Source organism: Mya arenaria, chromosome 14 (assembly GCF_026914265.1).
Source record: "Mya arenaria isolate MELC-2E11 chromosome 14, ASM2691426v1".
Lineage (NCBI taxonomy): Eukaryota > Metazoa > Mollusca > Bivalvia > Myida > Myidae > Mya > Mya arenaria.
In genome coordinates this window covers 9,125,848-9,147,444 of record NC_069135.1, presented here as the reverse complement: position 1 = coordinate 9,147,444, position 21,597 = coordinate 9,125,848, and the positions used below count along the sequence as shown (strand labels likewise).

The window sequence follows — 21,597 nt, the reverse complement described above, 5'->3', positions numbered from 1 at the left end:
GTATCGAAACCCAGTCTCGTGATTTTCGATAACAGCACCTAGTTTAGAGTAATTAATAGCCTGCCTTATTCATCGTCGGGTACCCCCGATACACACTATGTATGAAGTGTAGAGCAAGAAAGTACCAAGGTTGCCGACGACGGCATAATTGTTTACGGCTGACTTTTCGTTCCAAAATACAACGAGTGCTTTTAACAGACTTCATATAATAATTTGTTTTACTTTTAATTAAATAATAGCATTTGGTTATGTAACAACGTGCTGTTTCAGTTAATCTTATTTTTTGTATATGCCATGCACTTGTTTTGCTTGTAAAGTTTTAATTATGATATCGCATATGCTCCAATATGGGCCAAGAGAATAACACCTGAAACTTGGATTGCTTCCTGACCCGAATAGACATATCTTTAAACATTTAGTTTGACGCCACAATGCACAAAATGTTGAACTTTACTGCACTTTCATAATCAAAGGTCAAGTCAGTGTTTCGCACATTAAACGAGATCATAAGATTAAACCCGCGAAGGCTTTTGTTTTGGTTTGATGACGATTTATTTTATTGGAAGAAGTCAATAAGTCAATGATTTTGGCATACACCGGATATAATCGAATATGATCAGTGTTGAAACTTATCCAAAACTGCTGGAACACAATACCAATCACCACATCATGCCCAAATGATCACAGTCGGCTTCTAGACTGACGCACGAAATATGTATGTTTTTTTTTCATTCGAGGTACCATATCTGTGGCAATGTTAAGTCGCTGTAACTCATTCCGAGGAGGCTGAATTACCTTATCGCGTATGTGTATTCTTACTGGGATATCATAATATGTTCGGTCTCCACAATAGGTGACGAGTTCACACCCGGATAGATTAAACGCAGGTAAAAAGAATGGAATACAATTCTCAGCTCATTAATTCTTTTGTTTGATTGCAAATCAACATTCCCTTTCAATAGTTAACATAGATTTTACTATTTTACACTGAAATCAATTAGTGATTACACCGGACTTAAAACGACGTAAACTAATGTACACAGACGCTTTATTTCCAGCGACACTTCGCCGGAAGCAGCGAAGACAGGAGGTGCGCGATCTTCGGCCATTCTCGGCACCACCCGATTTGCGTGCGCGGCGGCTCCACGTTGCTAGGCGTCACCCCGGCTCGCTCCCGTGGTTAGACACATCCTCGCCTGCCTACGGTTACACAGGGATCCTGAAGGATTCTGGATCTGTGCGGCTGCAGCACTTCTGCTTCACGCTTCTGAGAGAAGTAGGCATTCACCAAGAACTAGTGCTAGATCGACTGCCTGGTAAGTCTGTGGCTAGATACTACAGTGACGAATGGTTTTAATGAAACTACCGAAGAAATGTGATACATTTTGTGTCACGTTTTGGCTAAATACCACTTCTATATCCTGTTTTAAAGGGGCACAATAATAACTATTATCCTTTGTGTGTGTGTGTGTGTGTGTGTGCGTGCGTGCGTGCGTGCGTGCGTGCGTGCGTGTTTTTGTTTCAATTAATAGCTTCGTGGTTAAACATAAGCATTTATTCAAACCAAAAAAATATGTCATCAGCCTATATTGTGCACCTTTAAATAATGTTTTTTTGTCCTTTAAACCTAGAATACTAACCCTGATACACTAACTTTATAATCTCCTTATTTAGATAATACTTATTTCACCTGTCCCTAATTCCCTACTGTGACATGTCTATGAATTGTCGCGTTACCCTTTCTAGTATAATACACACTAACTTGCAGCAAAGACACTCTCGAAGGCCAACGCTACAATGACGTCACGCTCCGCGAGGCCTTCATCGCGGGGAAACACAGGAACAAGACCTGGGTCACGCCAAAGCTCTCGCACTTCCGTAGAAATGACTTTGGTCGAAGCTGGAAATGGAAAAGGCGACGTTTCTGTGAAATCATCGGATATCAGTGATAACACAGTCTCGGAAAAACTAGATGAAATCTATACAAATGTATGGAACCGTCATTTACCTTTAATTACTAGTTTGTTTAAAAATCTAATAACATGAATAATTAAAAACACACACATAATAAACAACACAACAATAACAACAACAACAACAACAACAACAACAACAACAACAACACAATCAACATCAACGACAAGAATAACTATGCCAACGGCAACGAAAACCCACCACCACCACCACCACCACCACCACCGTGAAACCGTGTAATCGTGAAATCTTGAGGTTAAACTGGTGAAATCATGAATTCGAGAAATGAAAACCATATTTTGTGACAAGGAAATCATAGAATATTGAATTTGAAATGTCACCATCTGTCTCGTAAACAAGGGAATACTTTGTTTTTGTATACAATAACTTGTAAATGTCACCACCTGTCTCGTAAACAAGGGAATACTTTGTTTTTGTATACAATAACTCGTCGTACACATTATACATACGTTTTATGATATTAAATATTTTTAATATTGTTCAATATTGGATTCGTAAAAAGTATTTTTTCATAATCATTTATAATTTACAAGTTTTATTTCACTTCTTATCTCTCTAACAATTTGAAATCCACCACTTTCTACTTGAAAAACAGAACGTGTCTTGTAACCATTCAGCTATAGGGAATTTGATACTTATTGCATGTGCACAATCATTGCATTGGGCAAAGACATGTGTTTGACAATGGGTGACAACTGTATCTGTATACCGATCATAATGTTTTACGCATAATCTTTGCTGTATTTTAGAAGTTATGAAACTTTTTTAAAATCAGGGGAAGGAGTCCAGTGGAACGATTAAGCCTTTGTGGTACCCAGAGCAGAACCAAACGTCAACACGTGCAGAAATACATCCACTACCGGTAATGTTACTTTTCTTTTAAGAAAGTCTTACGGCCTAGCACGAATATATTGTTGAATAAAATGTTTATAAATGGTGTCCTGACAAGAGCCACACTAACCGACAAATATAACTAATATTTTCGCATTAAGTTGAAACAATTTAGCAAAATGAATTCTAAAACGTCGTTTTTTCCGTAACCATAGGGCGGTGGTCTCGCTAGGGAGTCTACCATGGTCGGCGTGTACTCGAACCTCACCGCGCATTCACGCCAACAAACGGGTATGAGGGTTCCACAAAAATCAACGCTCTCCATCGCAGGGTCTGGCCCGGAGATGAAGGTAATGCAAAACAAATTTCTGTCCAACGCAGGGTCTGAACCCGGAGATGAAGGTAATGCAAAACAAATTTCTGTCCACCGCAAGCTCTGGCCCGGAGATGAAGGTAATGCAAAACAAATTTCTGTCCACCGCAGGTTTTGAACCCGGAGACGAAGGTAATGCAAAATAAATTTCTGTCCAGCGCAGGGTCTGAACCAGGAGATGAAGGTAATGCAAAACAAATTTCTGTCCACCGCAGGGTCTGAACCCAGAGATGAAGGTAATGCAAAACAAATTTCTGTCCACCGCAGGGTCTGAACCCAGAGATGAAAGTAATGCAAAACAAATTTCTGTCCACCGCAGGGTCTTTACCCGAAGATGAAGGTAGTGCAAAACAAATTTCTGTCCATCGCAGGGTCTGGTCCGGAGATGAAGGTAGTGCAAAACAAATTTCTGTCCATCGTAGGGTCTGGCCCGGAGACGAAGGTAGTGCAAAACAAACTCTCTGTCAATCGCAGGGTCTGGTTCGGAGATGAAGGTACATGTAATGCAAAACAAATTTCTGTCCATCGCTTGGTCTTGCCCGGAGATGAAGGTAATGCAAAACAAACTCTCTGTCAATCGCAGGGTCTGGCCTGGAGATGAAGGTAATGCAAAACAAACTCTGTCCATCGCAGGGTTTGGCCCGGAGATGAAGGTAATGTAAAACCAACTCTCTGTCTATTGCAGGGTCTGGCCCGGAGATGAAGGTAATACAAAACAAACACTCTGTCCATCACAGGGTCTGAACCCAGAGATGAAGGTAATGCAAAACAAACTCTCTGTCCATCGCAGGGTCTGGCCCGGAGTTGATGGTAATGCAAAAAAACAACACTCTGTCCATCGCAGGGTCTGAACCCAGAGATGAAGGTAATGCAAAACAAACTCTCTGTTCATCGCAGGGTCTGAACCCAGAGATGAAGGTAATGCAAAACAAACTCTCTGTCCATCGCAGGGTCTGGCCCGGAAATGAAGGGTAATGCAAAACCAACTCTCTGTTCATCGCAGGGTCTTGCCCGGAGATGAAGGTAATGCAAAACAAACTCTCTGTCCATCGCAGGGTCTGGCCCGGAGATGAAGGTAATACAAAACAAACTCTCTGTCCATCGCAGGGTCTGGCCCAGAGGTGAAGGTTATGCAAAACAAACTCTCTGTCCATCGCATGGTCTGAACCCGGAGATGAAGGTAATGCAAAACCAACTTTCTGTCCATTGCAGGGTCAGACCCCGAGATGAAGGTAATGCAAAACAACTTCTCTGTCCATCGCAGGGTCTGAATCCGGAGATGAATGTAATGCGAAACAACACTCTGTCCATCGCAGGGTCTGGTCCAGAGATAAATGAATGCAAAAAAAACCTATCTGTCCATCGCAGGGTCTGGTTTGGAGATGAATGAATGCAAAAACCCTCTCTGTCCATCACAGGGTCTGGTCCGGAGATAAAGGTAATGCAAAACAAACTCTCTGTCCACCGCAGGATCTGACCCGGAGATGAAGGTAGTGCAGAAAAAACAACTCTCTGTCCATTGCAGGGTCTGGCCCTGAGATGAAGGTAGTGCAAACAAAAACCTCTCTGTCTCAGATCATGTCATTAAAAGGTTCATGAAGCAGATAACTTTTCTGGCCATCATCTTTGGAATCGGAATAATGAACACAATCACATTAAAAGCATGTAGACAGTTTCACAACCAGCACGTATCGTTATTGTGCATCTCTCAAATTGTGACAACACACAGTAACCACTGACTTATCACCGTCGTTTCATTATACGTGCATATACATAATGAATTAGAAAGAAGTGTGACCAGTCCATGGATCGAAGCCTGTACACAGTCATACCCCAGCATCAGCTAATCGACGAAATGGAGGATTTTTTTACGACATATTTTACCTTTAAAAACCTTCTTTTCAGCTACTGCAGGCGGTGGCTCAGGGGGACGGTGCCGTGGTCCGGCGTCTGGTCTATGACAACCCAACCATGAATCTCCATGTTGTAGATAGGGTAAGGACTTTTCTTAAGGCCAATAATAATTAATATGACAAGAACAGCGGAAGGACCATAACTTCATTGTGCACAACCTCTGTTTTCCTTTCGACAGAACAAGCGGACGGTGCTCCACCACTGCCTGGAGGCAAGGCCACTGTCCCTAGAGGTCCTCCACTTCCTGCTAAAGAAGGCCCCACCACTCGATGTCCTAGACACGGTATTGTACACGTTTAAAACGCCTTTGTCTGATTCTCAATATACATTCTACTGTGAGAAGTTATTCATAAATTTGTTTTAATTGCAACACGACAGTTGTATTTCCCTGTTGTTATAGAGTGACCAGACGCCGCTTCATATTGCTGTTAAAAATGACGACGTCATGTGCACCTACCTGCTGCTGAAATATGGCGCTGACGCGAACGTGCAGGCAAAGGTATCAATTTGTATATTTATTTAATCAGATGACCTACACTGTATTAATTGTATATTTTCTTATCAATTTTGTGCGTTGTAGACTCCACACGTATTTTATCTGTTTCATAACTTCACAAAGAAAACGTTTTCGGTGAATTCAATTTTGCTGGAAAACTTTCCTCCCACCTCAAATAAGAAGATCCAACAATGTTTGACATGCTGAAAATCATTATCTTGCCCACGGGCACAGATAAAATAAGTGACCGTATGGAACTCCTTTTTTATTATCATCAAACAATTACCTCTCTTGTTGAAGATCGTCGTCTGTAGCATCATGGAAACCTTGTATTGTGGCAATATTTAAACTCAAAATTAATTATTTCGCGCTTCAAATAGCACCAAAATAGGTTTTCACGCTGCATTCAAGAAATAATGCTGCTTTCTCCTCAGAACCATTTAAAGAATAATTTGACTATTTCCATAATCTGAATCACTGCGTGGATATCCATGACAACCCGGAATTATCACATATCTATCACGTTCCAGTTCCAGCGAAAAATACATTTTTACTTTTTTTGTTGTTGAACTGAGGTGGCAGAAAAAGCATCTACCATAGCCGCTCGTGTAAAATCGGAAGCTCAGCCGGGCACGCTGCGTAGTCGGTAAATCGCCAAGCATCGTTACCTTGAAACACAGGTGCCCTCGAATTTTTCGATCCGGACCGGAAACACATGCTATATATCATTATTAAATAACTCATAAAAAGGTTTAATACTCATTTTTATTTAATTACAGATCACATCTCATATTCTCGCTTGAGGTAAATACACTTAATTTACATTAACTTATTTAATTTGCCAGCGGACTGGCCGGACGGCACTGCACGAGGCGACGTCACGGAGTCACGTGAGGGTCACGGAGGTTTTGCTGTGCCACGGCGCCAACCCGGGTTTCAAGGATAAGGTCCGTATGCTGGGTCACAGAAATAAGCTGAGTTCAATGTTATGCATGGCAACAGAAATAGGCTGAAGTCAATGTTATGCTGGGTCACAGAAATAGGCTGAAGGCAATGTTAAGTAGGCTGGGTCACAGAAATAGGCTGAAGGCAATGTTAAGTAGGCTGGGTCACAGAAATAGGCTGAAGGCAATGTTAAGTAGGCTGGGTCACAGAAATAGGCTGAAGGCAATGTTATGCTGGGTCACAGAAATAGGCTGAAGGCAATGTTATGCTGGGTCACAGAAATAGGCTGAAGGCAATGTTAAGTAGGCTGGGTCACAGAAATAGGCTGAAGGCAATGTTAAGTAGGCTGGGTCACAGAAATACGCCGAAGGCAATGTTAAGTAGGCTGGGTCACAGAAATACGCTGAAGGCAATGTTAAGTAGGCTGGGTCAAAGAAATAGGCTGGAGGCAATTTTAAGTAGGCTGGGTCACAGAATTAGGCTGAAGGTAATGTTAAGTAGGCTGGGTCACAGAAATAGACTGAAGTCAATGTAATGCTGGGTCACAGAAATAGGCTGAAGTCAATGTTTAGTATGCTGGGTCACAGAAATAGGCTGAAGGCAATGTTTAGTATGCTGGGTCACAGAAATAGGCTGAAGTCAATGTTAAGTAGGCTGGGTCACAGAACTAGGCTGAAGGCAATGTTTAGTAGGCTGGGTCACAGAAATAGGCTGAAGTCAATGTTAAGTAGGCTGGGTCACAGAAATAGGCGAAAGTCAATGTTAAGTAGGCTGGGTCACAGAAATACGCTGAAGTCAATGTTATGCTGGGTCACAGAAATACGCTGAAGTCAATGTTAAGTAGGCTGGGTCACAGAAATACGCTGAAGGCAATGTTAAGTAGGCTGGGTCACAGAAATAGGCTGAAGTCAATGTTAAGTAGGCTGGGTCACAGAAATAGGCTGAAGGCAATGTTAAGTAGACTGGGTCAAAGAAATAGTCTGAAGGCAATGTTAAGTAGGCTGGGTCACAGAAATAGGCTGAAAGCAATGTTAAGTAGGCTGGGTCAAAGAAATGGGCTGAAGGCAATGTTAAGTAGGCTGTGTCAAAGAAATAGGCTGAAAGCAATGTTAAGTAGGCTGGGTCAAAGAAATAGGCTGAAAGCAATGTTAAGTAGGCTTGGTCAAAGAAATGGGCTGAAGGTAATGTTAAGTAGGCTGTGTCACAGAAAAAGGCAGAAGGCAATGTCAAGATCATTGAATGAACAGATTTTGAAAGAGTAGTACAATGTATTTATTTAAAAATACTTAGTACAAGAAATGTGGAATGACATGAACTATTTCTTGTTAAAAGGACTGTGTCACAGACTGGCACCAAAAAAAGTTTTTTTCTGTAACGAATCTCAGAACAATTATCTAATAGAATGTGTTACGCTTTGATATCATAATTGTTAAAAAAAAGTACCAAAATGTAAAAAAAAAATTGTGTCGGAGACCGGGTTCGAACCCGCGTCGCCAAAATTGAAGTTCAGCGTCTTACTCACTGAGCTTCAAAGGCTTATTCTAATTGGTTGACATAATTAAGCTATACACATACCTCGGTAATATCACGTGATAACACCGACTAGCCAATCACGCATAAGGAATGAATTCTACCTGGTAGACATACCCAGTAGTCTTTTTTTAATGTAAAAATACGAAATAACTGCTAAACTTAAATAAAGTGTAAACTATGTTGTACTTCAGTTAGTATTATAAAGTTTCAATGCATTGTACACATCGATGCCAAGTTTATGTCAGTTTTCGACACTTTTTTTCGCTATTTTATCATACGTGAGACAGCCCCTTTAATTGAAATGGCAGTATAGCATCGAGGTAAAAGTTGTGCGTAAAACAAGAAATGACGTTAACTTTCATTGTTCATTCATCAATGAGTTTTTATCATTTTGTTTATAGGAAGGCCGCACACCAGGCGATGTTTGCAAATCCAATTTCCCGCGAACACAGTATGACGCCATGGTAATCCAGGCAGACGAAAAAAGGTTTGTGTCGTCTGCAGCAGTTAAGTAGATACATTATCATGATAACATGGCCTTGCATATATTCTCAGTATAAAATTAAGTCTTCTGAAAATCATCATCTTATCACACTATATTTAAAAAAACAAGACTTTCATATGTACAAGTTAATGACGTATCGTTGCGCTAGTTTCTCCCGCGAAAAAGATGCACACGATATTGGTGAACAATCGTGTTAAATTTTTTTATTAAATGAAAATACATGAGGAAGGGCTATTTTGACTAATTCTCGTACGATGGGAAATGTTAAATGCAACATTTCAGAATGGCAATTCACGACATAAGACCCGATGAAGGAATGCAATCAAGTAAAATCGGATTGTCAATAGAAGCTAAAGACGAAAATCTGCATAACAAAACTTGGATTTGCAAGAGACAAAGTTTGGAAGAGTTTAATGGAAAATTTCCAATCGAACAAATCGATGACGTCATAAGTGACGTATACACGTGTCGATTTCTCGAGAGCACTGTTGGCGGGCTGTTTTCTGTGACACTCCGCCTATTCGACAGTGGTGTCACATCAAGGGAGGAGGTCCGTGTGCTGACCTCGGGCGACAAGGTCATAGTCGACGTCTCTCAAGAAAGTACAGACAAGGTATACATGTTTGTGTAGTTCATGTCAAACAGAGAATGTTTCTCATTTATTTAGGCATTGAAAGCTAAACCTACAAACGTTTTCTAGCACATTTGATAAGCATTTCCGGTGAAAGTGGGCGTGCTGGAAAATCACATCTAGCACCCCCCATGTCAGATGAGTCACGCACAACAACTCGCAAATACCCATATCATTGCTGTATGGTTCATGGAAATACCATTATGACGTTTCAATAAAAGCGCAATCAAATGTTTATAAGTATATATTTTTTTAAATAAAACAAAATAAAATAATAACCACAAACACGATATTAGCGGATCTAGTTGACCTTGATATAAATTCCATACGTGTTTTGACGTCGGAAATCAATGCGCCCGCGCTTTTGAGTGAAAAGTACACTTTACACCAATGGTTGTTTACAGGAAATAAAGATCTCAGATAAAAAAAATTCGCTCCTCGGACATGCTGCGTTGCTTGTAACTCGGCGAGTCTTGTTATCGGCTTACACGCGTGCTTCGGGTCGGATTTGTTTTATCCGAACTGGAAACACATGTCATATATTATGTATCTATGCCATACATGCCTTTAATGATAATAATGCTCAGCTCTCCTCGCCCTTTGTCAGATTCCTGCAAATGCTATTCGATACATGATTTTTCAGAAATGTTGGTGTGTTTTTTTACAAAAACGAAAATAACATATTTCAGTTATCCATAACATTTGAATGTGAAATGACAGACGATATCAGTTTAGTTGCTGTATGCAGACCGAAAATTGAAAGATTTGAGGTCGGTAAAACTGCCGCGACGATGACGTCATCCCTTGACGACAGAGTTCACATCACTGTCGGTGAGGGGGCGTTTGGCGGAAAGTCAACCGTTTCTCTACAGGTAATCACTGTAAAATTGATACGAATTCATTCAAATATTAAAGATTTAAGTTTACCAGCTCCTTAAGATATATTTCTACCATTGCTTGCCAGGTCCTGGAAATGTCAGAAGAGGAAGATATTTCCGCAGAACTGATCTTGGCATCTACGCCGTTTTACTTCATAAACGCTGACCACAGGACTAAGAAGCGCTTAGAAGTCGAAGTAAGTATAAACGGGTGCACATATATAGCCTGTATGTATTAACTTTAAGAAAAAACGTAAACCAACAATTAACAAAAGATATGATAGACAATTTCGCTCCAGGACACACTTGTTAGTTACTCTGGTAAAAACAATCGTGTTTAATATTTGTGTTTCCTTGTCCCCAGTTACCAGTGCCAGTGGTATCTGATGGGACGGAGAAGCTGGTGGTTCTAAAGAAGACGGGCGACACCTGGTCCCCGGTCCATAAACAACTTGGCGACCCTGACGTTCACTCAGTGAAATGCGCGCCGGAAGGGCTCCCAGCGTAAGCAAAAAATGCATGCTATTTGTCGTTTTGTTTTTGTTTAAATTAAGCAGCTATATAATAAAAACGTACTGAAATGTATGTAATACTTCTAAGATTGTACTAACCGTAACGTTTGCTTTAATACAGGTGTCTAGTGGTAGCAGTTACACGAAGTACGGATGGCGAAGAGAACCATGACAGTGTTGCAATGGAGATCCAGGAAGCGTATCGATCGGCTGTTGATCCAGCGGTGGTCGTCTGCTTCCTGTGTATGTCCCGGCGGGTGGGCACTTATTGTAGGTTCAGCGTGGTTCTGGAGTGTTGCACCATTAAAACCAGGGACCAGCGGATGAGATACTGGACGGCAGAAGGATACAGTGAACACACTGGAGATACGAAAGACGAAGAAAAAATGTTTGTTATGAAAGTCAGGTCCACCCAAGCATTTACTATAATTTTCCATGACAATCCAATTGCCAGGAAAGATCCAAGGACGTTTTGTTTAGAGTTTCATACCAAACGACAAAACGTAATACAGTTCGATGTGGAGCTCAAGGGCAAAAGTGTGCAGTATATGAACGGACGACTGTATATCTACGACAAAAACACTGACGCCGACCGTGACAAGCCTATAGGTGACAACCCACTTACGCATTTTGAAATTAATCTAGTGCTCAACCATGTAGAAGCTGAACTTTCAAACGTAATCCAGCGGTCGACAGACAGCAGTAGGGCAAGCAAGAGTCTCACATCAGATACTTCCCAGCCGTCCACCCGGAGTGCGTCCGCCAAATATAAGTCAAAGACCCCTATTGATGGCCTGTCCCGCCTCCAGGCCACCCTGAATCGGGCCATGAACAACATTGACCCGATAGAGACAACACCAGAGCCACTTCCGCCTGTTGATAGTGAAACTGTCGCAGATCCTGATTACAAGTTCTTAAACAACAACGAAAATGCTGGTTTGTTAACTGTAGTTTACCTTTTCCGACATTCACATTGTGAATGTCAAATATTATATATGTCGTGAACGTGGCTAATGGAGCGAATGCCGTGAGTTATGCGAATGTTCTGAATATCGTGAACGTCGTGATTGTTGCTCAGATAGTAAAATTGGAATGCTGCGAATGACATTTAAATCTTTATTTCAATATGTAAAGTCGAACCATATGCTCAATTAACTTGACACAACTCTTCTATTCAGTGTTTCTGGATGATGAACTACTGGACTGGCTCGTGTCCAATTTCGGGGTCACGTGGTACAAGGCGCTCGTGCTGATGGGCGTCCCCTTCTCCGAAATCGAGGATGCGCTAACTTCATCATCTAACATCAGTGTTACCAAGAGACAGGTGAGAATTTATATATTGAATTAGGGTTAAGGGTGCATAGCAGAGTTAGATACTGGAGCATGGACTTTGGAATTAAAGGTACTGTTACTGGTGAAAAAAAGAAACTTACCTTATAGGAAAACATTTATTTTGTTTTGCATTTGTATCTTGCCATGTACGTTTCGACTGGAAATGAGTGTTATGCAAATGTTTTATACCATTCCCAACAGTTAATCCGGAAGTGGCGTGACGGGACCCAGTCCCGAGCGGACGTAGGCGTGCCGCTGCTACTAGGAGCACTGTTTAAGGGAGGCCACCGCAGTCTCGCCACAAACGTGCAGCTGAACCTTAGGAATTGGTGGGTTAGAAGTGGTCCCAGCATGTTATATATAATTTAACATGAAGAGGTTTTGCCATCCGATCTGTACTAATATCCCCCTTGTTTTACACTAGGTAGTCATTGTTATTGTCCATAGTATTGAACAGTAGTAAGATTGTTCCAGAACATTACACAACACTTCAACAGCTTTCTCTTAAATTCTTATGAAGGTTGTTTATTATAAAACTTCTGTACATGGAAAAAAAAATAATCTAGAACACTTAAACAATTCCTGATGTTTTAAAGCTCTAAGTCACATAAAGATTAAGAAATCAGATTATAAAACAATGAAGAATTGAATTCAATGTATATGAAATATATAAAATGCACCACTCCTTACAGGTACGGCGAACACAATGAAGGTGACCATCCACTGTACGACTGGCTTACGAACGCCTACCAGAACTCTGACTTGTTTGTCCCGTCAGGTTGGTAAATTTGAATGAACTTTGTTGTTGTATTTTCTTGGGATTAATAATGAATGTTTTATTTAAAGTCAGTTTTATTAAATAGTTCTGGTTTTCACGATTTTACAGATTATCCCAAACCGATGTCGGACCAGTATCTCGTGTTGATGTCAGACGAACTCCCGCTCTCACGTGACCTCACACGCGTGCTCTCACTGCCGGACAAGGAATCTGATGACGTCATCAATGCTGAATTTCTGCTTCATGATGGAATCAGACTAATGAAGGTGCACGATGTAGTTTAAATAAACACAATATAGGATGCATTTTTAAAAAGACAGAAGCGTTGATATCTTTCTTTCGTGGCCACTAATACCCCTGTTAAATAATCGCCAAAATATAATAGTTTTAATGTATACAAGGCGAAGCCGTTATATGTCTTTTTGCTTTTGATCACTAAAATCAAATGAGTTAATCATAAATTCAATGTATTTACATGGACCTATATTTTGCCCTTTAAAACCATAAAATTCCTTTTGATTTGAATTGTTAATGATGTTTTAACTATCCATTACTATTATGTGCAAACTCATTCCTGTTAAAAAATAGTTTTCATTTATCTTGAGTCTTTTATCAAGGCTCTTCAAGCTCTTCTGGCATTGTTAAACTGCAGTGATTCATAATTATCTTATGCCAGACCGTTGGTATGAGTGATCCCTTTGACCAATGTGGAGAAATATACTTTTAGACAAAATGTTACTATTTATTTACAGGTAATGCGACACTAAAAAGTGGGAATGCATTTATTGAAATGACTGTGTATTTAAGAGCCTTGCTTGCCATTTAGATTTTGTCGTTATACCGTGATCGGACGCCGCGTACAGTGGATGCGTTAGAGCATCTGATCGATGTCCTCGGCAACCTTGGTTACGACAGTATCCGTAACTACGCCATCATGTGCGCCAAGGCTTGGTAAGTACACACGCACCTAAGCCATCATGTGCGTTAAAGCTTGGTAAGTACACACGCAACTACGCCATCATGTGCGCCAAGGCTTGGTAAGTACACACACAACTAAACCATCATATGCGCCAAGGCATGGTAAGTACACACGCAACTAAGCCATCATGTGACCCAAGGCTTGGTTAGTACTCACCCAACTACGCCATCATGTTCGCCAAGGCTTGGTTAGTACACACGCAACAACGCCATCATGTGCGCCAAGGCTTGGTAAGTACACACACAACTAAACCATCATATGCGCCAAGGCATGGTTAGTACACACGCAACTAAGCCATCATGTTCGCCAAGGCTTGGTTAGTACACACCCAACTACGCCATCATGTTCGCCAATGCTTGGTTAGTACACACCCAACAACGCCATCATGTACGTCAAAGCTTGGTAAGTACACACGCAACTACGCCATCATGTTCGCCAAGGCTTGGTTAGTACACACCCAACTACGCCATCATGTGCGTCAAAGCTTGGTAAGTACACACCCAACTACGCCACTATGTGCGTCAATACATGGTTAGTACACACCCAACTACGCCATCATGTTCGCCAATGCTTGGTAAGTACACACCCAACTACGCCATCATGTGCGTCAAGTCTTTGTTAGTGCCACCCAACTACGCCATTATGTATGTCAAAGCTTGATAAGTACAACCGCAACTACGCCATAATGTGCGTCAAGGCTTGGTAAGTACACACCCAACTACGCCATCATGTGCGTCAAGTCTTTGTTAGTACACACCCAACTACGCCATCATGTGCGTCAAGTCTTTGTTAGTGCACACCCAACTACGCCATTATGTGCGTCAAGGCTTGGTAAGTACACACCCAACTACGCCATCATGTTCGCCAAGGCTTGGTTAGTACACACCCAACTGCGCCATCATGTGCGTCAAGTCTTTGTTAGTGCACACCCAACTACGCCATTATGTGCGTCAAAGCTTGGTAAGTACACAACCAACTACGCCATCATGTTCGCCAAGGCTTGGTTAGTACACACCCAACTACGCCATCATGTTCGCCAAGGCTTGGTTAGTACACACCCAACTACGCCATCATGTTCGCCAAGGCTTGGTTAGTACACACCCAACTACGCCATCATGTGCGGCAAAGCTTGGTAAGTACACACCCAACTACGCCATCATGTTCGCCAAGGCTTGGTTAGTACACACCCAACTACGCCATCATGTTCGCCAAGGCTTGGTTAGTACACACCCAACTACGCCATCATGTTCGCCAAGGCTTGGTTAGTACACACGCAACTACGCCATCATGTTCGCCAAGGCTTGGTTAGTACACACCCAACTACGCCATCATGTTCGCCAAGGCTTGGTTAGTACACACCCAACTACGCCATCATGTTCGCCAAGGCTTGGTTAGTACACACCCAACTACGCCATCATGTTCGCCAAGGCTTGGTTAGTACACACCCAACTACGCCATCATGTTCGCCAAGGCTTGGTAAGTACACACGCAACTACGCAATCATGTGATCCAAGGCTTGGTTAGTACACACCCAACTACGCCATCATGTGACCCAAGGCTTGGTAAGTACACACGCAACTACGCCATCATGTGACCAAAGGCTTGGTTAGTACACACGCAACTACGCCATCATGTGACCCAAGGCTTGGTAAGTACACTCGCAACTACGCCATCATGTGACCCAAGGCTTGGTTAGTACACACGCAACTACGCCATCATTTGACCCAAGGCTTGGTTAGTACACACGCAACTACGCCATCATGTGACCCAAGGCTTGGTAAGTACATACTTCCCAAAATACGTTTTTGTATACGCTATAAAGACATAGTAGTACCAATCGTTATATCAGACTTTCCTTAAATTTAATGTGCTTAAAACTCGAAAATGTCGAGTGACATTATTTGGTTCTCCTGCATGTACGGACAACAAATAATGACTTGACATGAATGTTTTATACAGGCTACGGCGCACTGCCACCAGGAAAGATGACCCACTCCGCTACCAGGTCGATTCGTTGTTGAAGAAACTATAGGAACTACGCTTCTACATTCCTAGTTGACGTTGTATTTTGAACATAGTACTTGCGTCTACACACAGTTGTAGTTATTGTTTGAACCTCAAACCGAGCGACGGTGGACAGATGCTGTACCAATATTCCTTAATTCTTTGTAATGTTTTTTGGATTTTTGTTATTCAATTAGTATCTATATTTATGCGTTGTATCAATGGTTATACAAAATATAATATACATTTATATCCCATAGTAGTGATGAAATATATGTAGCTTCACATTGTAGCAAATGTAGCCAGTGCATGCACATGGCTTCTAAATCGACACTATGGATGGTCCCCCCTTAATTTGTTTGCATCGATTTATTAAGTATTTGGACCTTACAAACATAATTATGCATTACAAATAAAGACCTGTTCTAAGTTTCAAATATAGTTTATTGTTATTTATTTACATTGTCTTCTGCTAGATTATCGGTCTTGGTGTCTCCGCAACAATAACTAGAATGATGACATCACCAATGCAACTGTTTTCCATTGAATGGTGCCTGAGTTAAGTTTAAAATATAAAAAATAAAAGGGCTCGAGGGTTAAGGGCCTATATTCACTAACGTCTTGAGCCTGAAATTGATACACAGACTTAATAGGCATATTTTAACGTTGTTGTAAATATGCTAGTACAGCAGCAAATATAGTGAACAGAGTTATATTTAACATATTATATGTTCTACAATCAGGCACATATCTTTTGTCAAAATTAGTTATATATTACATACTACAATTTTCTTTAAATAAATTGTATCGTCATTTCTAAAGATAAATTCACAGCAACGTGAAAAGATGTTAAAAATGTATGAAAGAAGTGTTTATGTGCTATCTGTAAGCGTGCTAAGGATCGAACAAACATTTACTTCAACTTTCTTAAAGTAAAAAAATGAAAAAAAGTTTATTATAAAACAATTTAATAATACTATTGAAAGAGGTTGTTTTAACATGTTTATTTTTTTAAGTCGGATATATTTTGGAACGCATGATTTTAATACTATTGAAAAACATCTTCAAATACTTACGCTTACCGTATATTTGTAGCAGTATATATGTATAATGAGCTTATTTACAGTAATCACAAAACGAAAAAGGCATAGAACAAGACAAAGAAAACGTTTAGAATTGCATCATGTACATATTATATATCTTGAGTAGAACTTTTTTTCGATTTGCATATATTTTAATGATGGAATCCTTGGCCAAAAGCATTGCATCTTTCTACAAAATTCCGTCAAGTTGTTTTTTTGCCAAGGATTGCATCAATAAATACAAGCAAAATTCAAACCAAGTAATTAAGAATATTTTTGTTTAATGGCTAAAAGCGGTACTAACAGTAACAGTAGATCAGGTTTTCGGTATAAAACATCAAATTTTGAACGTTAATATACAAAACTGAGATCCAACACGTGGTCAAAGCGGTCAATCTGTGAGAGTGCAGCCTTTACATTTAGGTTTTTTTACAAATCCAATCAGCCGTACGGCCCATGAGGACAAATACAATATTTACAAATATTTACAATGATATATACGCATACAAGATTAAGAAAAGGCACACAATAATTATTTAAACAGCGCTCAAAAAAAAACTAATAATACTTATTATAGTAAATTATACCAATTATCTGGGAAAAGGCCTAAATCTAGCACTTTATTATAAATTGCATGTAGACTTTTTAGCATTTCATACTTAACCACATCAAAAACTATTTAGCATATTATCTGGACCTGAGCTTTTGCCAGATTCAAGTGCTTGATGGCTTTAAAAATATTTTCTTTAGATATGTCTGAGTATAATTCTGAAAACATGACTTGAAATTCACTGTTTGCAAACGTTCGTTAAATGTTGATGAATAAGACTGACCTTTTACGATTACAATACAATTGAAAACTATTCCCAATTTGAAATATGGTGTAAAAGTCCTAATATGCAAAAGCATGTTATTTCCTACTACCTTGTAAAGAATTTTAATCATATTTAGGACAAAGAAATTTATCCTGATCCTTAAAGAAGGGTGATCGTTCTTGTGCTGCTAGCTATAGAAGAATAAATTAGTAAATATTCTTGCAAAAATATTTTCAATTACCTAACGGGCTAGAATAAACAAGTGGTGTGAACGAGAACATATATTAAAACTCATCAAAATTTGGTTTTAGAAATAGCCGTAGCACCAGATTTATTTTTATATTACAAACTGTTATTTAGAATGTTATAAATATTAAATCCAAGTTGTACTGTGCCTTTATAGACTATAAAAAAGCATTTGATACTCTCATACATGAGATGTCTTCTGATGTTAAAACATTATCAATTAGACTACTGCCCATGCTTCCAACCAAAAAACATTTACAAATATATAACATACACAGACACAAATCAAAAGTCGTACACCCTTTGAATCATTTTAGCAATCCATCCACTACAATATATATATACACACTTGTGTGTGTGTGTGTGTGTGTGTGTGCGTGTGTGCGTGCGTGCGTGTGTGTGCGTGTACGTGTGTGTCCTAGTTCTTATTTACCGATGGAAACCCCGGTTTTTTCGCATTCGGCATCCAGAATGTTTTATTTGTTTTCTTCACATCTGCCGGCCTTGCAAGTGATGATGTCAAGTTTCGGTTAGCCATTAGATTATGCATCTTTTCCAACATCTTTGTCACATTGTCAAGTTTTTCATCCGTCTTGCGTTGCTTGCGTTCAGACTTGTGTCTGTATTCAGCATTAAGTCTTCTTTCATCTTCAGCTCTTCTTCTTTCTTTTTCGAGTTTCTCGTTCCCTTCCTTTACAATCGTTTGCAGACTTTCAGTCTTATCTTCTAATTTCTTCAGAAATGACATGGTTCCCGTGAGATTGTCCGATAGACTCTTATTGACCACAACAAGGTCTGCCAGCTCATTCAGACTTTCTTTCAGATTTAGTAATTGGTTTCGGGTATCCATCAAGTCATGTTTTTGGCTTTCAAGTGGAGTTTTTGAGATCATTCCTTTTAAATAATCAAGCTGGTTAGATAAGGCTTCTATTTCCTCTTCAAGGCCAGCTATTTCTTCTTGACTTCTTTTCAGTTCAATTTGTTGGTCGTAGAAATCTTGCTCAGTTTGTGTTAATTGCAATCGCAGAGAAGTATTTTCTATTTTCATTTGGGATACAACTTCTGTCTCTTGGGTTTGTTCCGAGAGTGACTGCTGCAGAAACTTAACTTTCATTTTCAAACAACTTACTGTATTGGTGAACTGAACTTGTAGTCTACTTAGGTTCCGGCGAAGGTTGTTATTATCTCTAGTAACATTCAGTAAAGCGTCTTGGGTTGACGGAATTCTTGCTCCGACCAATCCAAGGTACATTTCATCAGCCTGGTTATAAAACATTGTCATTAATGTATCACAATATTTTTGTTTCACAATCAAACACTTGTATACATATATTTATAGATAATTGGTAATACGAATCTTATATAGTCAACCAGCTATTATGTTACTAAGTGGAATTCACAAACCATAACTAGATAACCTGTTAGTGTTGTACAGCATGAAAAGGTAACAGGTGGCAGCTCTGAGCACTTTCAGGTCTGTTTTTAATCTTATGATATTTATCTTTCTAAAATCGTTTCGCGAAAATTAACTTAAAGCTAGATAATTATCACGAAAATTAAGTGGTTAACACGAAACAATTCGAGAACTTTATCAGGTTATCTAACGACAGTCATATGCCACCATAATTCTTAACAATGTCTATAATACCACATTATTATATGAATCACACGGTTTTATTGTAACTTACCTCAAGATCTCCACTAGCCATGATATCCCAAGCATAAAATACAGAAAACAAGTATTTTAGAACAGCAACAAAAACTTATTCCAAACCCCAACCTGTTTCTATTTTAAACTGGGAATTCCCTTGCTAACATATGATTCCATGTAAGGCTAAGTTGCTGAAGTCTTCAACAAATGATTGGAATGATAACCATGCAGGTCAATGAGCTATTTAATAGTTTACATATTTTTCAATGGAACTATCTGTGTGCGATAGAATTGTATCAGTTTGATCACCCCTGCATTAATAGGTGATTATGACTGTGCAATGTTTTAAAGGATTTGAACTTAAATAATCGTCGTGTTCGCAATTTGTATTTTCGGCTGATTTGCTCGCGATTGTTTAAGTAGTCCAAGAACGAACAGCGTGCTACTTTTTTATATTTTGTTTCTAAGATCATAATAAGTTTTCAGAAATTGATGCATGCAAAGTGTGTAAGGCCATCTAAAATATGGACTGTTATGTGTAACGAAATGTCAATGAAATAGATTGTGATACATTTCAGCTTTGATATCGTTCACATACTCCTGATTTTCAAAAGAAATAGTCAGTAGGAACACGACCAGACCACAATGGTGCCCATGGTAAAGGATCGACGTAATCACTTAACGAGCTTTACCTCCACTGCGTTTTGGATGACAACAATGCGTCCGTGTACGACCGCCTCCTTGTTTCCCGCCATATCGCACGGTTCCATCGCGTACTACGGAAACACTACTTTGAAATATACATTAACTACAATAATGTTTTACATAAATCGATGCTTGTAAAGGCGGCATGTATTTATCCAATTTCACATCAAATCGTGAAATACTCGTGCTATTATCAAAGGAGAAAAATCTTGCCCGATAAGTTATAACTTAAAACCAAAGAGGGGACCTTGAGCCAGACACCATTTAAATCCAAGACAGCAATTTGATTGGAACGTACATGATTGGAACAGAGAAAGAACTGTGTGATTAAACTTGTAGACTCACAATTAAACATCGGTTATCGGAATTGAAATACATTCATTTTGAATATATGGCAAGCATTGACTTGGGCGCTTGCTCCATAGGCATTGTGATATGTTTTATAATATAGAACAAATTCATCAATAGTAAGATGAAATTCCATCTGATAAAAAGAGTAAAAACTAAAAACGTTAATAAAGTTACCATGATCCAGTATCTAATGAATTTACAATGAGTTATACCGATGTGCGTGCACTGGACTCGCAAGCATCGTCGCGGCACCGCAGTGGCCTTGCCAGCGAACTCGGTGTAATCGCATAGAACGCCGAGCGACGGCGTGCACTTTGAGCATGTCAAAATCAAACTCCGTCGCTCGGCATTCTGATAAGAACGCAGTGGTCCGAGTGGTCGCCGTAGCAGCGCAGTTATGTCTCCTTCAATGCTACTGGATCGCCGCGGGTGCGCACAGAGGTCGCAGTGCGAACGCAATGGTCATCGGTGGCGCTTGCACGGCGATCGTACGGCGTTCTCTGAGCTGACAGTACGTCTCTACCGCGCGTCTACGGTGCGTCTACGGCACTTACACGGAGTTTTGTTTTTCTTACTGTGCTATTACAACGATTGCACGGAACCGTCACAGCGGCCATTGCGCCCCCAATGCGTGTGTACTGCGTCAAACAGCGTTTGTATGACAACGTACCAACTCAACAAAACAGTGCATAGGAATGATATATGCAATAAACATTCATTTCACCATAACTGATGTGCAAAAGCAAGCGGGCTTACTGCATGCCTATATGCAGGAAAACCCCTGACGTGTTTCAGTATCTGTTATCATTAACAGTTGGGTATCCGGGGTCTTCCTCCATCCATAATTAGCCGGGCGTTGCAAAATGAATGAAATACTGAAATCGTTTTTATATGTAGTGCAAAGCAACACGCCGTCAGCGATGTGTGAGCGCCGTGAAAGCGCAGTACATATGTAGTGCGCGCGCCGTGACAACTCGATACACGCAGTGGAAGCGCCGTGATAGCGCCATGAGAGCGCAGACAATCGCCAACTAGAACTCC

The 21,597-nt window shown here is 40.1% G+C and overlaps 2 protein-coding genes across 7 annotated transcripts; one reads left to right on the top strand and one right to left on the bottom strand.

The window, feature by feature from the left end:
• Positions 1-662: 662 nt before the first annotated feature.
• On the top strand, positions 663-16,143 carry LOC128216991 (uncharacterized). Of its 6 annotated transcripts, none has more exons than XM_052923766.1 (21): positions 663-715; positions 1,059-1,316; positions 1,769-1,989; positions 2,771-2,857; positions 3,042-3,176; positions 5,105-5,194; positions 5,292-5,396; positions 5,514-5,612; positions 6,455-6,556; positions 8,489-8,574; positions 8,875-9,205; positions 9,913-10,095; positions 10,188-10,298; positions 10,466-10,605; positions 10,735-11,549; positions 11,792-11,937; positions 12,147-12,274; positions 12,638-12,723; positions 12,832-12,989; positions 13,550-13,674; positions 15,662-16,143. In XM_052923766.1, exons 3-21 carry the CDS (start codon positions 1,798-1,800, stop codon positions 15,732-15,734), a joined length of 3,192 nt encoding a protein of 1,063 aa, XP_052779726.1. In that variant the 5' UTR covers positions 663-715; positions 1,059-1,316; positions 1,769-1,797; the 3' UTR covers positions 15,735-16,143. The 6 variants fall into 6 exon arrangements, with proteins under 6 accessions (XP_052779726.1, XP_052779725.1, XP_052779727.1 ...); XM_052923765.1 differs by having other exon boundaries at positions 679-887; XM_052923767.1 differs by lacking the exon at positions 15,662-16,143 and having other exon boundaries at positions 679-887; positions 13,476-13,558.
• Positions 16,136-19,623, bottom strand: LOC128216996 (tropomyosin-like). The gene is made up of 2 exons (XM_052923776.1): positions 19,538-19,623; positions 16,136-19,110 (listed from the first exon to the last, which is right to left on the bottom strand). Exons 1-2 carry the CDS (start codon positions 19,556-19,558, stop codon positions 18,268-18,270), a joined length of 864 nt encoding a protein of 287 aa, XP_052779736.1. The 5' UTR covers positions 19,559-19,623; the 3' UTR covers positions 16,136-18,267.
• Between the last annotated feature and the right edge of the window lie 1,974 nt (positions 19,624-21,597).